Source organism: Lithohypha guttulata, assembly GCF_036872675.1.
Source record: "Lithohypha guttulata strain CCFEE 5908 chromosome Unknown scaffold_2, whole genome shotgun sequence".
Lineage (NCBI taxonomy): Eukaryota > Fungi > Ascomycota > Eurotiomycetes > Chaetothyriales > Trichomeriaceae > Lithohypha > Lithohypha guttulata.
In genome coordinates, this window is record NW_027042751.1 from 3,902,884 (window position 1) to 3,919,927 (window position 17,044).

The 17,044-nt window shown below is 48.9% G+C and overlaps 6 protein-coding genes across 6 annotated transcripts; 3 read left to right on the forward strand and 3 right to left on the reverse strand.

Annotated features, from left to right (window-relative positions):
* Nucleotides 1-404: 404 nt before the first annotated feature.
* Nucleotides 405-2,139, reverse strand: LTR64_003540 (uncharacterized protein; the record flags this gene model as incomplete). Its single annotated transcript, XM_064897896.1, has 2 exons — nucleotides 405-2,046; nucleotides 2,096-2,139. The coding sequence occupies 2 exons, from the start codon at nucleotides 2,137-2,139 to the stop codon at nucleotides 405-407; spliced, it is 1,686 nt and encodes a 561-aa protein (XP_064756846.1).
* A 5,350-nt stretch (nucleotides 2,140-7,489) lies between these two features.
* LTR64_003541 (uncharacterized protein) lies at nucleotides 7,490-8,698 on the forward strand (the record flags this gene model as incomplete). The annotated part of the gene is made up of 3 exons (XM_064897897.1): nucleotides 7,490-7,982; nucleotides 8,037-8,278; nucleotides 8,333-8,698. 3 exons carry the CDS (start codon nucleotides 7,490-7,492, stop codon nucleotides 8,696-8,698), a joined length of 1,101 nt encoding a protein of 366 aa, XP_064756847.1.
* An 850-nt stretch (nucleotides 8,699-9,548) lies between these two features.
* On the forward strand, nucleotides 9,549-10,105 carry LTR64_003542 (uncharacterized protein; the record flags this gene model as incomplete). Its single annotated transcript, XM_064897898.1, has 2 exons — nucleotides 9,549-9,666; nucleotides 9,873-10,105. The coding sequence occupies 2 exons, from the start codon at nucleotides 9,549-9,551 to the stop codon at nucleotides 10,103-10,105; spliced, it is 351 nt and encodes a 116-aa protein (XP_064756848.1).
* A 527-nt stretch (nucleotides 10,106-10,632) lies between these two features.
* LTR64_003543 (uncharacterized protein) lies at nucleotides 10,633-13,968 on the reverse strand (the record flags this gene model as incomplete). The annotated part of the gene is made up of 3 exons (XM_064897899.1): nucleotides 10,633-13,002; nucleotides 13,058-13,539; nucleotides 13,629-13,968. The coding sequence occupies 3 exons, from the start codon at nucleotides 13,966-13,968 to the stop codon at nucleotides 10,633-10,635; spliced, it is 3,192 nt and encodes a 1,063-aa protein (XP_064756849.1).
* Nucleotides 13,969-14,486: 518 nt separating this feature from the next.
* LTR64_003544 (uncharacterized protein) lies at nucleotides 14,487-15,497 on the forward strand (the record flags this gene model as incomplete). Its single annotated transcript, XM_064897900.1, has 1 exon — nucleotides 14,487-15,497. One exon carries the CDS (start codon nucleotides 14,487-14,489, stop codon nucleotides 15,495-15,497), a length of 1,011 nt encoding a protein of 336 aa, XP_064756850.1.
* Nucleotides 15,498-15,616: 119 nt separating this feature from the next.
* Nucleotides 15,617-16,891, reverse strand: LTR64_003545 (uncharacterized protein; the record flags this gene model as incomplete). Its single annotated transcript, XM_064897901.1, has 1 exon — nucleotides 15,617-16,891. One exon carries the CDS (start codon nucleotides 16,889-16,891, stop codon nucleotides 15,617-15,619), a length of 1,275 nt encoding a protein of 424 aa, XP_064756851.1.
* Between the last annotated feature and the right edge of the window lie 153 nt (nucleotides 16,892-17,044).

The window sequence follows — 17,044 nt, forward strand, 5'->3', positions numbered from 1 at the left end:
GGGCAAAGGTGGTCTGACTTTGAGCGCGTTTCCAATCACGAGGCTAATTTATAGTTGTACCAGAGTTGAGATATCGTGGAGCTCAACCTTCCAGTCACTGGAGGTATAGCTTACACCGGAAAACTGCATAGTTTCCTGATCGAAACAAAGCTTATAGGTGAGGTTGAACAAATATGGAATCATGCTGTTCTGAAGTGCTCCGACTCAAACTTTGCTGGCCGAATTACCATTGTGAATTGGGGACGCACAAATCGAACATCCCTGTGCTGTTGTACCTTACAAGTAAGTTCTTTCTTCTTCAAGGCTACAACTCTTCGACACGGCATAAACTAATGGCTGTTGGCTGAACTGCGTGGGTCGTGGAGAGTATGCCACAGACTCGTGTTGTGCAAGACATGTCAGTCCTACCCTGTGAACTTTTTCTGAATCTCTTCAATAAAATTAGCCAGAAGGCCAGGTCTGGCTTCACGGTTCATGGTGTCCCCGTGTTCGACCTTCCATGCTGAGCTTGCTGCTATGCCCACCACAATACCTGTCCAGTGCGCCGCCACGTCGATCGTCTTCTTACGTAAGCCCACGACCACATCATAAACGACTAGAGCTCCTAATAACATCCAACCCTTTGCATACACTTGACCCTGATACTCCTTTGGTATGAAGATCAAGCTGAAATTGTCGTCCTTGTGCAGCCACATATAGGCACTCATGATTCCCCAGGTACAACCTGAAGCGCCTTGCGAAGAGGTGTACAAGATGCCTCTGAGTACGAAAGAACTCATGCTGACTAAACTTCCAAGAAGGCCAGCCGCAAGGTATATTGCAAGAAAGTTCCCTCTTCCGATATCCTCGTGCAAACTTGGACCGAAGATAAAAAGTGAGACCATATTGTACAGGAGATGTCGAAAGCTGTAGTGGCTAAACGTCTTACCAAACATGCTGAACCAATAAGGGTACGCCGGATTGACAAGGAAGTACTGGTTGAGCAATCTCAGGGCAGGAGGAAAACGCCACAAGCAAAAGACCAGTACATTCGCAGCTAGAATACCGCTACACGTGGCAACTGAAAGGCTGACATTGGGCATCAAACGATCGCTTCGTCGAGGTGGTTCCCAGTACTGCGCAAAAAGATAAAGGCCTGCACAAGACACTAGCACGAACAGCAGGCTCGGTAGAATTCTACCTGCAGTTGTCAAGTTGGCAATCTCAGGCGAATCGAGTGTAAAACCAGTGCTAGCCTTCTGCTGTGCTCGAATTATCCACTTTTCGAACTCATTCGGAGGACGAACGTGTCTGCCATCGGCTAGTTCTATGCCTTGCTCAGGTGCTCTTTCTAGTGCTTGCGATTGCTTCTTGGGCTGTTTCTGAGATTGTATCTGCGCTTGTGCTTCTGCCTGGGCCATAGACTGGTCGATCTGCTGTTGTAGCGTATTCTCCTCCTCTTCTGCCTTTGCCTCGTTAGCAGCACGAAGCTCCTCAAGTTCTGAACGGCCGAAGACATCGCCTTGCTTCTCACTCAATTGAGAGTAGTAAGCGCCGCTTTGTGGGCCGTAATACGTGGGGTCTTCCCGTATTGATTGATCCTGTGTTTTGAACAATCCCAACCTCTGGCCTCTTTCCATTAATGCGCTAGGGTTCTCCTGTTCTCGAGGGGACTCCTCGCGCTGAAATCTGGACAGAATTGCGGCGTCCTCGTCAACGGGATAGGTGTTTCGCAGCCATGTTAGGGCTAGTTCTTCTGACTGAGGAAAGGTGTCGAGCAATGTCGATAGGTCTTCGTCCAAGGATACATCCAATGTGCCATCGACACGGCGAGCGTGTAGCACTTTCAGCAATCGATTTGCTTCTTCTGGCTCAATGTGTAGACCAACAAAGATTGTAGCTAGCTCCTGCTCATTCAGAGGATCGTCTCGGAAGGTTAAACCATCTTCGTATTCAGGATCGTATGGTTTCAGTCTGCGTAGGATAGTTGATGAGCTGAATCCACGCAGCGGCTTCGTCAATGGATCTCGTTGTCGATCAGCATGCGAGAGGTGTTGCAGTGTCGGCCTAGTACCAGTTGGTGTGTTATACCAGACTCTGGCTGCTGGCGTGCTACCTGTATGGAGAGCCCTGCGAAGTACTTGACTCGGCCGCGGCCATGCTGTAGTTCGTGAGCACAAGCCAGTGAAGCGCAACGTTATCGTGGTAACATTGTTCATGACCCTCCACCACTGGACAAATCACGACACCTCGATTAATTTCTCACTATAATAAGAATTGGAAAATAGCATCGCGAAATGATACTGATAAACATTCAGCATCGACCACGTTGATATCATCGTCATTACACGACTACGGTGGAGCGAGAGGCACCCCGTGCAGGACAAGACATATATATATATATATATGAGTCTTCCTCCTACAATTGCTTACGACGGTGATCATGGAAATCTGTGGTCAGTCTGGGGAGAGGTCTAGTCGGGCATCGAGGAACGAGCAGGATGTTCTTCTACCGAGCAAGCCTCAAGTCGATCGTATGCTTTGCGAATCAGCGATCAGTTGACGGCTTTGTTAAAAGGTCTACTTGGTCACCATATGCTGATACTGTGGCCAGGGAAGTAATGTTGTCCACAACTGCACACGACCTGAAGGGTGCGGATACGACTATTGCAGCAGGAATACAACGGGAGAGGTCAGCAGCAGACTTTTCAGAAGCTAGTCCTGTTGTCGTCGTGGGCACGTTGTGATTAATGACATTGACAAAGTATCTTCGAAGATGCTCGTAAATCACATTGTAAGCAACGCACGCGGAGGCTCGCGTCCGAAACTTCAGGAGCACTTCGGTCTTCAACTGTACACGGATCGACTATGTATTTCTGAAACCGCCACAACGTGTCGACATCGAGAGCTATCTGGATCTTTACGAACGAACGTGAACAGTGATTCTTTCTCAGTCCTTTCCATCTGACGATGTATGAGCTGGGGAAACTTGACAATACGTGTTTGCAACGAAGTAGAGAGACGGTGTCTTCGGCCTGATGGTGATCAGTCTGACGAGGTCATGAGGGCTATTGATCGTGGTTTTGATGGCAGGTTGTGTATAGTCGTGTTTGAATCCCCAGCAAGTGGTCGCGTGCAGTTGGCGAAATTGAACTCCTTCCCCACTCACTATTCCGGATACGACAGCTCGAGCAGCTCCACATCGCCGAGTCCTTCTCGCTTTCTTGGCGCGTTTTGACCTGGATATTGGACGATTCAAGATCTGCTATCATCTCGTCCTGCGTCTCTTTTCTTCTTAACGTTCTTCCATCTCCTAGTTCAATTTGAACCTTAGGTACTTCTGCAACACTGTTGGTTGACATCTTGATAGCTTGCTAAGATCAAGCAACATCGACTGCGGTAGGTCGTGATTACCCGCGATCACTATGGGCTCAGCCGCTTCCAAATGATATAGCCCCGTGTTCCATCGCCGTGATTGTCACGGCGACATGTACGGATAGGGCTGGTGCTGCTCTTTGTCGAGATCTCGAACGAGGTTCATTGTGACTATCATGCATCCATGTACGCTCCACAATCATCAGAGGCGTGATAACGCGATCTCCCCTGCATCGCTCTTTCCTCGATGGCATACATATACCGGGTGATTACTATCCCATGGTCAAGAAGATGTTCTCCTCGAAGATCTCATGATTGCTGAGCAGCACAACAGCGAGTGATAACTTGCGTCCTTTCTTTCGTCTTACAACGTCGTTCTTTTCCTGGCAAAATGCTGTCCTTCATTCTCTTCCTCAGTTTTTGCTCCTTCTTCCTCAGGATCGAGGCACTTCCATCGTTTCTTCAAAAACGAGGCGAGTGACAAAATGCAACTACCAAGCTTGTTACTGACTCAGCCAGGAGTTTCAGCTTCACAGTTATCACAATTCTCACTTTATGAGCAGTATGCTGCTGCTGCCTATTGCAAAGACAACAATGACGACAAAAGTGGAAGCATCACTTGCTTCGCTGGAAATTGTCCACAGGTTCAACAAGCTGGTGCTAGGTCGATCCTAGAATTTCAAAAGTATAGTATCTGATGTTCTTCTATGAGGCTCCACTGATTGCGTTAGCCTTGGGGCAGCCGATGCAACCGGCTTTATTGCTGTCGACGACGTTAACAAACTTATTGTCCTTTCATACAGAGGCAGTTCGTCCTTAGCGAACTGGGTCAGCAACATCAATCTGGATCTTACCTCCTTCTCGGGGTGCAAAAGCTGCCAGGTCCATGCAGGCTTTCTTTCTTCATGGACCGATTCTAAGGACCAGATCGCAACTACGCTAGCACAAGCTAAGACCCAAAATCCTACCTATTCCATCATAGCCACTGGCCACAGTCTTGGTGCAGCTATTTCCACAATTGCTGTTGCCGATTTGAGACAGCAAGGCTTTCAGATTGCACTCGTAAGTGGTTCGGCTTTTTCAATCGCTATCAAGTCTGACAATTTCTAGTACACCTATGGCTCTCCCATGGTCGGCAACGATGCCTTTGCGTCCTTTGTCACTAAGCAGAACGGCGGTAACTATCGCATCACGCATGCCTTCGATGCCATACCCAAGCTGCCCGGTTATGTATTGAATTATCGACATGTCAGCCCGGAATATTGGATCACTTCACCCTCTGGTAGGACCGTAGGTGCTGATGATATCAGGATGAGTAGTGGCACACTTAATTTCCTAGGTAATGTGGGCACACTTATAAGTACCATTAGTGACCATGCCTGGTATTTCAATGCTATCGGTGCATGTAGTTCGATCGACTTCTCCGGGTTCTGAGCCAATTTAGAAATCGATACAAATATTCTACATGTACAAACATACGAATATAGTTTTTGGATCAAGCCAAAAGAGCTTCCCTGACTTTCTTCCGTCATGATTCTGTCCCATCTAAGTACACTTTGCGTCTTACACCCCAATCGAGACACGCTCTGATCCGTCTTCCTCTTTACTTCGGCGTCAATACCTGGCTCCTCTTCGCGGCAGCAGTTTGTGCCTGTACTTTTCAGGGCGAACTTTGAACCATGCCGGTGTCACTAGCCGTCCGTTGAAATGATCCGCTTTGCGTTCTGGCCCTAGCCAGGTCTTGAACATCCACTCTATTTAGAGCGGATGTTCAGTTAGATGTGCGCGAACCCAGAGAGGTAAGCTGTAGTCTCAGCTAGGTCTACGTATAGCAACTTCCTTAGCTTCGTCCCGTTACTGTACCGGCGCGGCTCTAGCAATCTTTCGTCTGGACGATAAGTTTTCCTCGCACGTCTGCACTGCTTAAACCCTTCGTGCTGATGAACGTGTCGGCGGCGAGGGAGGCTTTGATTGCTGGACGCACAGGCTGGCCTCTAATTGCTAGCCTGCTCTTTCGTGTCAAGAAGCATCGAAGATGCTCAAGGAATTGATACTGTATCGCTTTCACGACTTCTTCAGGCATCATCGTCCTCGGAGACCTCGACTTCCGTAACCATAACGGGAACACTCTCCACAGGAGACATCGTCAAGTCTTCGTTGAACTTTGGTGCGCGCGGAAATCGTCCATTATGAGGAGTCCGCTGCGGTCCACGGGTCTGCCTGCCGTCTTTGTTCTGGTCGTATTGCTGATATCTGTCCCAAGGCAGACACTGCGTCGTCTTGTCGAATAGAGTCTGATGAGCCAGCAATTTCTCCAGCGACGGCGAGCATTTGCTCGATTCGACGAGGAAGTTGGACTGAGATATCCGTCGGACTCTGGGTGCAAAAGCTGGTTTACCTCGAGTTTCCTGATACTGAGTTTCCATTGATTATTGCTCGCTGTTGGTGTCGTTTCTTTCTGGTAGCTGTTCGCGGTGATGGCTGTGATACTCGTATGTGGTAGTCTTGGCTCCATGGGCTTCAGCTGGAGTTACGACCCGGTGACCATTTACGAGTTCTGTCAGAATCTGTTCTTTCTGCCATGTCGATCCAGCATCATGGCGGACTTGCACTTCCAGCAATATTGTGGGTCCGGAACAGCGGGATAATCATCAGGGTAGATTTAGTCTTGGAAAAAGGCAAAACTGGACATGGACACAAGCTACTCTGTGATGAAGCAACACCTGGGTAACGGAAGCATCTCCGGCATTATTCCTCGTACAGTGTATTACCTGTTGCCTTTCACCAGGTGTTTTCAGGTAGGAGTTACAACACGCACTAACACAAGCTGGGTAGTAATGCTTGATCAATATGTCTAGGCTTGTATGTGCGACCCAATAATCTTTTGTGTAGAGTACCAAAATTTGACACCTGTATTCACACTAACGCATAATGCAGTTTTTACGTAAGGTCATTTCGACCCAGACAAGGCCGTGAGCTCACTTCGTTGCCGTGAGAATTGAATACTCGTCTCATTCAACATTACAAAGATGAGACCGAATATGGCTCTCCTTGCTTGTGGTAGTGCTCTGCTCGTTGAGAGACATATGTTCCGACGCAGTACAAATTGTTCGTATTGTTCATGTTGCGTGGTCGGGAGTCAGCGGGCAAAGTTCATGATGTGAAGGCTAGCAATGCTTGGTCAGCGGCGGTTATGCTTATTCTCAACCGGCGACGCCTTGGCAAATGTAAACTAACAATTTCGTCATAATTTCTCCAGTTGACTTCGCCAGCCCGCCAAAACACAAGCATTCCCGTGTGCCGAAGTGCTTTTCAAGCATCACTGCGTCAACTACTGGTACAGTCTGTCAGGAAAAAGTTCTCTTCAACGAAAAGACTCGCGTCGTGCCAGCTAATGATTCACCGTTGAAATTCCATATTGTTGCTTTTAAGCTCCTGTCCAATGGCTTGATTGACTTCCGCAGAGTCCGAAATCTGAGCGATGACGATTTATTCGTCGGGAGCGCGGACGCTAACGCCATCCTTGTTAGACGATCTCCAACGTGGACACAGGCTGTGGATCAAATCATTCTCTTCGAGGTTTGGTAACCTTGACTTCGACACTGTTGTGGTCACCTACACAGTTGTTCGTGTGCTCATATTTGGTTTCGATATCGTGCCGCTCTTCTCATCATGCAATGTTTGAGACGGCTGACAGTCTCCAGGGACGGAGGCTCACAAACGCAGAGCCTCCTGCTGTGTAGAAATTCGAAGACGAGATGGCTTTCTGGGAACAGCCGTTTTCCCGTTCTATTTCATAGTGGATGCAAGCAAAGGCTTGCACTCGTCGTAATGGACGCCTTCGAGACTACTCGAATATGGTCTGTGGCAGGCAAAGTGCTTATCCTCATGCGAGTATCGTGACGTTGTCCTGACAATTCACGTTCCGCTTCGTTCCAGAGAGCCATTTTTTGAGGAGTTGCGGAATTGTCTAACGCTGACATCACGCTGATATGCCGTTAGCCACTGATAAGCTTTCGCAAGCAAAGCATATGTTAATCAAGGCTCGTCGCTCGACCAATTCACCTCGTTTTACTATCTACTTGCTCTTTGCACCTCGCCGCCGACCTCTAGCAACAACAAACCTACAGCCAAGATGAACGACCTTGTCAGTCGTAACGATGCGAGTGCTCTCAACCCCAACATCCTCAATGGCCAAGTGGCTCAGATTGCACAAACAGTTCGTGGATCGGACTTCTATTTCGCTATCTGTGCAGTGATGGGCACTGTGGCCTTCGGAACACTCGCCGCTGCTTCCAGAAAACCTCGAACTGATAGGATTTTCTTCTACATTACTGCCGCTCTCAATTTCACCGCATGTATCGCCTACTTCACCATGGGCTCGAACCTTGGCTGGGCACCAATTGAGGTCGAGTTCCAGCGCAGCGATCCTAGAGTCTCAGGCCTGTACAGACAAGTCATGTATGCTCGGTACGTCGATTGGGTAGTCACAACACCACTGCTGTTGATGGATTTGCTCCTCACTTGCGCCATGCCATGGCCGACCATTATCTGGATCATCTTCATCGATGAAGTGATGATCATTACTGGTTTGATTGGAGCTTTGGTATCATCCAGATACAAGTTTGGTATGCATCGCAATCCCCACATGTCCTAGTATCGTGTACTAATGCTTGCCACAGGCTTTTTCGCTTTTGGCTGTGTCGCAATGTTTTACATCTTCTGGGAGCTTGCGATTACTGGCCGAAAACACGCCAAGGCCCTGGGTGCGGACGTGAATAAGGTCTATACTGGTTGCGGTGTCCTGACCTTGTTCATCTGGCTGCTCTACCCAATCGCCTGGGGTGTTTCTGAGGGTGGAAACGTTATCGCACCAGATTCCGAGGCTGTCTTTTATGGCGTTCTGGACTTCTGTGCCAAGCCAGTAAGTGGTCATCGCTTTGGTTGGCATTAGATCTGTGGCTAACCCATTTACCAGATTTTCAGCATACTTCTTATCGTTGGTCATTGGGGTATTAGTCCGTCTAGACTTGGTCTGTCGATTCAGGAGTTTGGTCACACAACTCCTGACGCTTCCAATAACAAGGAGGGTCGAAGCTGGCACGAAGCTACTGGTGCTCAGGGCAACTTCGATGCTGAAAAGCAAGGTCATAACGACAGCGGCAGCTCTACTGCCGATGCAACAGGTGTTAACGCTGCAAACAACACCCAGGTGAATAACAGAGCATCCAACGCCTCTACTGCTGTTCCTGCAAATGCACACAGCGCACACACGACCGGATTTGCGCCTGCTCATGAAGGAACCACTGTCGAGGGTCATCACACTGATGTGTCAAGGCTGTGAGGTTGAGTTACCGGCAAGACTGGGGATTCACATCGACATCAATTCGACTTTGTGACCTCATTGGCATCAATCAGGCTCAGCAGTTACAGACGAGCCGTATTATGAAGTCCATGAATAGATGGGCAGCTCTTCTCGTATAGCTGGGATGACATGCCCAGGGTACAGTCGTCAATAATAGTTACAACTTGTCATTTTTCAAGATACCACCAAAGCGTTTATAGCATTAATTTACATTTTATTCAAATCGTCAACGTGTTTCACTGAATCTGACAAGAATGATTAATCGTACAGTCAATATAACGAACTCCCAAAGCAATTGTTCTCCCGACGCGCATGACAAACACAATATGCTTTGTGTCTCGTTCGCGCGAAGCGATCCATTCTTCGACTCGTCTCCTAATTTGCAACTCTTGATATTCGGAATAAAGTTGGCTTTTATGGGAAATCTTGATGATGCTGGAGCTTGTTACCATTACTTCACATCGTTGGTGATTGGGCGGAGTATGGACGCAAGAACATCTGCCTACAATAAAAGCTTCTGCACTTACAGAGGCGGCAAGATACAAACACGTCAGCAGGATGCACTTGCCATTTCGGCAATTTGAACAGAATCACTAGCTTGACGTCACTGAAGTCCCAGCTCCTAGGAGCAGTCCTCGGTGCGTAAATAATGTCCCCATTGATGATACGCTGGATTCAGACTTCACACTTAAAATCTAAAGCTTTTAGGTCCTCGACTCCCAAGCAATTTCTTAGTTTCTTGAGCTGAGAGTCCTGCTGCTACTTTCTCTCAACCTTACTGCGCATTCCAAACCCTCAAGTCTCTTCTATACGTCCACAGTAGACCAAAATGGCATTCCTTGCACGACCAATGAGTGCTCTGCGGCCCATTTCGAGAGCTCTTTACAGACCAGCCGCTACTTTCCACACTTCAGCTTCGAGACGAGCTCTGAGTGAACAGGATAGAGGTATGTCAAACGAGGGCCATATCTTTGCACGTTTCACAACGTGCAGTATGATCGGAAGCTTCCGACCATACCTGTGCAAGGACAGCGGTCGATGCTTGCGAATAAGCACTCTGGATGCCGACCCATTATCTAGAACCCCTGCTTTCCTGCTACTGCCTTTCAGGACACTCCTACATGACTAGCATTAACTGACAACTCACTTCAAGATGACGATGACCGCCATTCCAAAATCGACCATCATCAATCCGATTCTATCGATCGCGCAAAGTCGGGCAAGGGCGAATGGAAGCCCGAACTCGCGTCACAATCCGAGCAGGTGGTTAACGGGGACAAGCACAACATGTCCATGGAGGAGATGACCAAGATGGGAGAGCAAAAGGCAGAGGAGGGAAAGAAGCCTAGCGGAAGCTCGAGCTCGCAAGGTGCCAACAAGAATTAGATAATGGATTTGTTGAAAAGCATCAAGAAGGTCTTGAACAGCGAGAGCAAAGAGATGAGGATATCCAGACACTGCACATTTCCTGGTAAGCTGTGGCACAAGGCATGCTAATGGAGCAGGGAGCATGGCGGCTGGAGGTTTCCGAGTGTTTGAAGTCTTGAGCGCAAGCGTGGTCAATTTTGTATATGCTTCACGGCAGAATGGTACGAAGATGAGTATCATTAAAGGTCGAATATGCAAGCCGCCAGCGCTGGTTTGTAGCGTTCCAATAGCTTGTATACATATATGCAACGAACGACTTTTCTTCTATGTTGAGGGCGGATGCCATGTTCCTGAGCCTTTCGAAACAACCTGCAGAGCTTACTAATCTCAAATAGACACGACGCCTTTATCTTGCTATAATCCTTTCATGTATGTCAGATATCGACGCGCTATACATTGCGACATTTCAACGCTCACTCCGCGCTATGAAGAATACACCACACGTCTATATCACCCGCTGCAACAAGTATTCACGCACGCAACACTCATCTGACCAGATCCTGCAACACTTTCTGCTCTTCAGCCTTAAGCTGTGCAAACATGTCCGAAAACCCCTGCTTACCCGCCTCCTCCTTGAACCAACTAATCAGATATTCCACAGACTGATCATCCCGTATTCGATCAACATTACTCGAAGAGCCGAGCCCACCCCCTTCACCAGCAAGACCCATGAGTTCGGATCTCACCTTTGCAGATCCCAGGTCTAGACTGCCGTCCCCTGTCGTTGCGAGGTCTTCCCAGTCGTCTCCGTCTGCGTCCCCGTCGTTGCTGGCGAGAGAGTCTGCGTCATCGTCTTCGTCGTCGAGGGCTTCGGCGGCGGCACGGGCGGCGGCCAGGTTGGTGAATTGGGATGTTGCGGCGTTTTTGAGCTCGTCGATTAGCAATTTGAGGATTTTGAGAGGCGCGGAGATGGAGGTGTATGTATCTGGGTTGAGGCGTGCTTGTGATCGAGTCTTGATGCGGCCCGTCTCAACGACGATGAGATCGCCTTTGACGGTGATGGATTCGATTCGCGAGTCGTGGAGGCTGTAGATTTTTGAGAGAGCGATGCAATTCAGCCGGATTTCTTCGAAGCCAGCGAAATGCACGGAGTTGTCGAGCCATTTGGTCATGACGACGTTGAGGCCGGATCGGCCGTTGATGTTGATGTCTTGGAGGAAGTTGACGACGTCGCGGGGGACTTTGATGGCTAGACTGGCGAAGACCATGAGTAGCGATTGGATGAATGGGATTCGTTCCGCAGTGGCTAGGCGGACAGCGACTGCGCGGAGGAGGTCGGAGAGATAGGAGCCGAGTACTTCGGCGCCGCATTTGTCGATTAATGACGAGGCGAGCGATCCTACTTCGTCTGCTGCGGATTCCTCGATGTCGGGAGATGATATGAGGCGGTCCACGATGGTCAGAGACAACTCGACGGACGATTTGCCTTCGTGGTTCCATGCCAGGAATTGAGACGTCCCTTTATTGAGCATGTGCGACACTGCTGTTGTTGCTGGTCGGATGACCGAACCGTCTGTCGCTTGCATCAATATTGACTGGAGGGGCGGCATCAGAACACTGATGAACCCTTCCGGTAAAGGGTCAGAACCAAACTCAGCAAGCTTGGACACCAGTTCTGAAGCGAGCTCGGCAAGGTTAGGTTCGCCTCGTAATGAGCTGATATGGAAAGCACCACTGAGAGATGGAATGACTTTTTCGCAAAGCTTGATGTAAGCACGGGTACCTTGGTTTGCCACAGATTGAACAAGAAGCTCGAACGTCTCAGTGAGCAGATCGCAGATCATGAAATTGCCAGCACCATCGGACGCTAGGTTGAAGAAGAGGTCTAAAGCTGGTGTCTCGTAAACTTTGACTGTATCAAGAAGCATAGCGTCCCTTAGCATGATTATCAATGCCGACTTGATGTCATCTGAATCTTCAAGGTCGTCTTGAAGGTCATACTGGGAAAGGTAATTTCTGATAGACTCGACGATTGTCGCTTGGTAAGGCTTGGTGGTAGCTGATGGAAGGACTTCCAGATACTGAGTGATGGCAATGAGACCACATGCGTTCACGACTTCAGAATCATCCTGTCCAAAGGACGTGATTGCACTGGCCAGAGACTTGATCGCAGCTTCGTTGAATCCATCGGGTGCAACAGCAAAAACTGAGCTTAATGTGAGGTGGGCTCCTCCTTTCAAAAACGGGTTGGGATCATTGGTATAGGCCGAGGTCTGCTGCAGTATGTGTGTGGTTGTCTCCTGATCAAGAGTAATGTCGAGACTCTTGAGCTCTTTGATGGCCTGGTTCAGCAGATAGAAAGCTGATTCGCAGGTTTTCCACGTTGTGGTCGGTGCAGACTGTGAAATGCCAATAAATTGAACCAGCGCGTGCACTATTGTCGAACTCATCCATTCCATCAAAGTTTGCGTAATTAATTCAGCGCATGCCGTTCTGGGAGTGTAATTTGCGGTTTGCGACGTTGTCTCAGATAGGTATATATTGGCGTCCAACTGCCACATCTGCTCCTCCTCCTTCGGAATCACAGCATAGTCAACCATGACTCGCAGGAGTTCCTGTAGCCAAGGCGTAGCATGCTGCTCTGTCCCGGCCTGTTGTGGCTGTCTATTGAGTTCCGTACGAACTGCCTTGGCTTTAAGTATCGAGCTCAAGAAGTCAATGGCTTCAATAACCAGCGCATCAAGAGTGTACGATAGTCCATCTGCATCAACAAGCTTACCCTCACCATCGCTCTCCACAAAGAGTTGTGTATAAGCAGGTGACGATCTTGTAAGGTCTTCCCAGATGATTTGGAAGAGTTCGAAGACATGAGGAGTCAAGCTTGCAGTATAAACTTTCTTCACCTTGACGAGCATCTAGCGCAGCCTCGTCAGTCGAGACATCCAACAAGCCATGCTAAGCGCAACCTACCTGTATGACTTGTGTTTTGACAGCCACAAAATCTTTCCATCTGCTGATAACGGTATTGGTGTCGTTTTGTGAATCGGCCATGCTCACCTCAGGCAGCGGTTGTTTCAGAGTACCCATGAAATATGACATCCATTTTTGCATAGACTCATTGAGGAATGCTTTGACGGCAGGGGCATGCTCGGTTTGGAGTACCTGTTCCAAGTTGTCGAAGCATGCTCCTAGCACCCTCAACGCCATTGCTTGAACCACTTGACCGTGACCAGTATCAACTGCAACATGCTGTAAACCATTCACCAGTTCTCGTGCCACGCCGAAAAACTGTTCGTCGCTGAGGCCAGAATCGACAAGTTCGTGTAGAACACGCAGCGCACCTACAACCGCAGCATCGGAGGAACTTGTGTTGATCACACTGATGAGATGAGGAAAGAGTTCAGGCCAGTCGTCTGGAAAGTCGGCAGATGCAATCTTTGAGACAACGCTCGCTTGTGGATCACATTAGCATTCGTTCTGTCACGACAGTGACTGGCAAAATTCATTCGATCGATTATGATAGTTAAGCCTCGTGACATACCTGCTAAGTTCTGGTTGATGTCATTGGATGCAGAAGGACTTGTACATATGGCAAGAATTTGACTGCGAACTTGCGTGCGTGCCTCGTCGGTCAAGAAGAGACCTTGTGAGGTCGACTCCTCAAATGTAGGTGACCAGGTAGCATTGATGTAATTTCGCAGAGCGGTGAGAGCAGCCTTCCTAAGGCCCCCATCGATTTCCGAATGGGTTGTGATGTGAAGGAGAGCAAATGGGTAGTCAGGCTGTCGATAAAGGTCTCTCAGTGACTGTTCAGCTCGCTTGATCGTGTTCGTGTCAGGTATTGTAGTGGCTTGTAACAGCTGAAGGACCTGTTGCTCCATCTCGGACTGAGTAGATGTGCCCAATCACTAGCACAAGGTGCGACAACCCATATAGACTTTCAAAAACCACTTCAGTTCAAGCAGCTGCAGCCGGGGACATAGCCTGAACAATAACCTGCACACTTACGCAACAATGAAACAGATGATACGCCGACGATAAACTCAGGATATGTTTGCATTACCTAGAAAGAGCCTTTCAATTGCCTTCACAGGAGCAACAGGCATTGTGCCGCGAAACTTTCTGTTTTGAACAGCACTAGCCGGCATTTGCGCGAAGCATGCACGACCACGCGTTGACGCGTCTTCCGAATAGAACGGCGATTAGCTGACTTTGGGGGTCATGACCATTCTGTATTCTATCAGCGTCAGTGCAATAGTGACCTTCTGCTTCATGTATCTTTGAGTGCCAATCGCCGATAGATCGATGATCAATCGAATGCGCTGAGAACGCTTTTATTTGGCCGTAGAGACAACAGCTCACTACTGTAGAGCCATCACATCCTGATTCTGGACTAACAATGCCAAAGAGGCCAGGACGCGATGCGCCTCCGCACGTCACTGTCACATCTCAACTTCTTACAACACAGAAGAGCCTTCTTGACACGCTGTCTTCCTTCCTGAGGGTGCTCACTCACCACTTGCTGTACCTCCGAAAGATTTACCCGCCTGTGTCGTTCGTAACGACTAGAGCATACAACTTCCCTGTTAAACAGAACCGTCATCCCGAGGTGTGCTCTTGGATCAATGCTGCGGTAAAGGCGGTCAAGGACGAGTTCTACAAGACAGCAGTGGAGAAAGTAGCCATATGCATTTTTGAGTGCGATAGTGATCGAGTCGTGGAGCGGTGGACCATCGATTTCCCAAACTTCCCAGCCGTCGCCTTTCGAGATCGCTTTGTCCCTTTCGCCAGCTCCGACGATGTCGAGCTGAAGAAGAAGCTCAACGTTACAGATATTGAGGCAAGCTTCCGCGCTGTGCTACTGAAGCTGGACCAAGTTTCACAGAAAATGGCACCTCTACCAGATGGGGACTGGGCACCTGACTATAGCTTTACGATGACGATTGAAATCAAAGACGGAGCTGATGCACCAGTTGGCGTCCTTGGATTGAAGGAACGCAAATGGATTGTGGCAGAACCCGAATTTGCACCAACGCAATTCCTTAATGACTCGAATGAGTCTGATACTCGCAGTGAGCAGCCTCGTGGCGGTACCATTCCTGTGCGCAGGTTAGAGGCTGGAGAACTAAGAATGGAGTTGTGGTGTGAAGAAGCGGAGCTCAAATTCAAGCTGCCGACCACTTATCAAACAATCCTTGAAAAAGCTGGCAATCTGTCTTATGGTGCAGGTCACGAGAAATTCAATACCGGTGTTAAGCACCCCGCAGATGATGAGGAAGTTCAAGGCGACGAGAAACCTCCGAGTAATGATAAGTTCGACTCTTTCTACGACCAATTGATGCGGGGAGAGCTTAATAACGGATGGCTCGAGCAGCCTGATATCAATAGGAAACCACAAGGTAACACTTAGAGGCTGCTTTGGGATTCTGCTAACAGGCATCAGGTGGTGCGACTGATTATAAACGCTAGGAAATCCCTATTCCTCATTGTCATAATCAAGCACACTTTGTGCCAGTCCTAATGGACTACTTATCCCATTCGTGTTATACCTTTCACGTTGTGGAACAAATCGTCCTCTTTGAGCAACACCGATCTGTTCAGAACGCTTTTGTCGACGTCTGGAATGCCACTGAGATGCAGAGTCATCTCTAGTTCACCAGTCAATGCATTGATTACATGCTTGACGCCTTCCTCACCACCAAGGCTCAGACCGTAAACGTAAGGACGCCCAATCAGAACACAATCCGCTCCAAGAGCCAACGCCTTGACAATATCGGCACCACATCGAATGCCACTGTCGAAGAATATGGTCAAATCCTTTCCAACAGCATCCACGATATAAGGTAGGATACCGAGACTCGAGTTACCACCATCCTGCTGTCGACCGCCATGGTTACTAACAACGATTCCTTGAACTCCGATTTCGACTGCTCGCTGAGCATCAGCCACCGTCTGGATGCCCTTGAGGACGATGGGTCCATCCCAATGTTTTTGCAGGAACTTCACATCCTCAAAGCTGTGAGACAAGCCAGGGAAGATGATTTTAGTCCACTCGGCTGCTGCCGCTGACTGGTCCTCCTCAATCTCTTTACCATGTTCTTTTCTGAAATGCTCACGGAATACTGGATCGGAGAAACCAATTGCGACACCAACCTGATCAGCTTTCAAGAATGGGTTATAACCATTGTCCATATCGCTCGGGCGCCACCCTAATAGATATGTGTCAAGTGTAACGAACAATGCAGTATAACCGGCCTGCCTCGCACGCTTGAGTAATGAGACAGTTATGTCGTCGTGCTCATTACTCGGCCAATACAGCTGATACCATCTCTGTCCATCACCATTGGCCTTTGCTGTCTCCTCGATACTCGAGCTCGAAGCTGTGCTGAGGATGTATGGCACATCACAATCTGCCGCAGCTTTCGCGACCGCCGCTTCACCCTCCCTATGGAACAATTTGAGCACACCGACCGGCCCAATAGCCATAGGACTCGCAATTGTCTCCTTGGTCTCGCCAGGAAAGACTGTGGTCTGTAAGTTTGCAAATCGTTCTGTCTTCACCAGACGCCGAGGCTGTATAGACCATTTCTTGAAGGCCTCGATGTTCTTGTTGTGAGTCTCGCGTGTGCCGGCGCTGCCGTATACATAGCCTTTAGCTTCCGCGGAAAGACGCGCACATGCTTGTGGCTCCCATAGCTCAGACTGAAAAGTGAAAGACGGACGTTCATATTTCAAGCCACGCTTGTAGATGTCCTGTTCAAACTCTACGACTTTGCTGGACATGTCATTGTGGTGTCTGGCCATCTTTGGTCTGGTTGGCACCGGGCCTTGTTCGTGCTCAAAATTTTCGGCGGGCATAGCTATCAACTTCGATTGACCAGCCGAGAAAGAGGTTGTAAGGCGGCTGAGTGAATCGTGATACCATATGCCGCATCAAATCACTGCGAGTAAGATGTA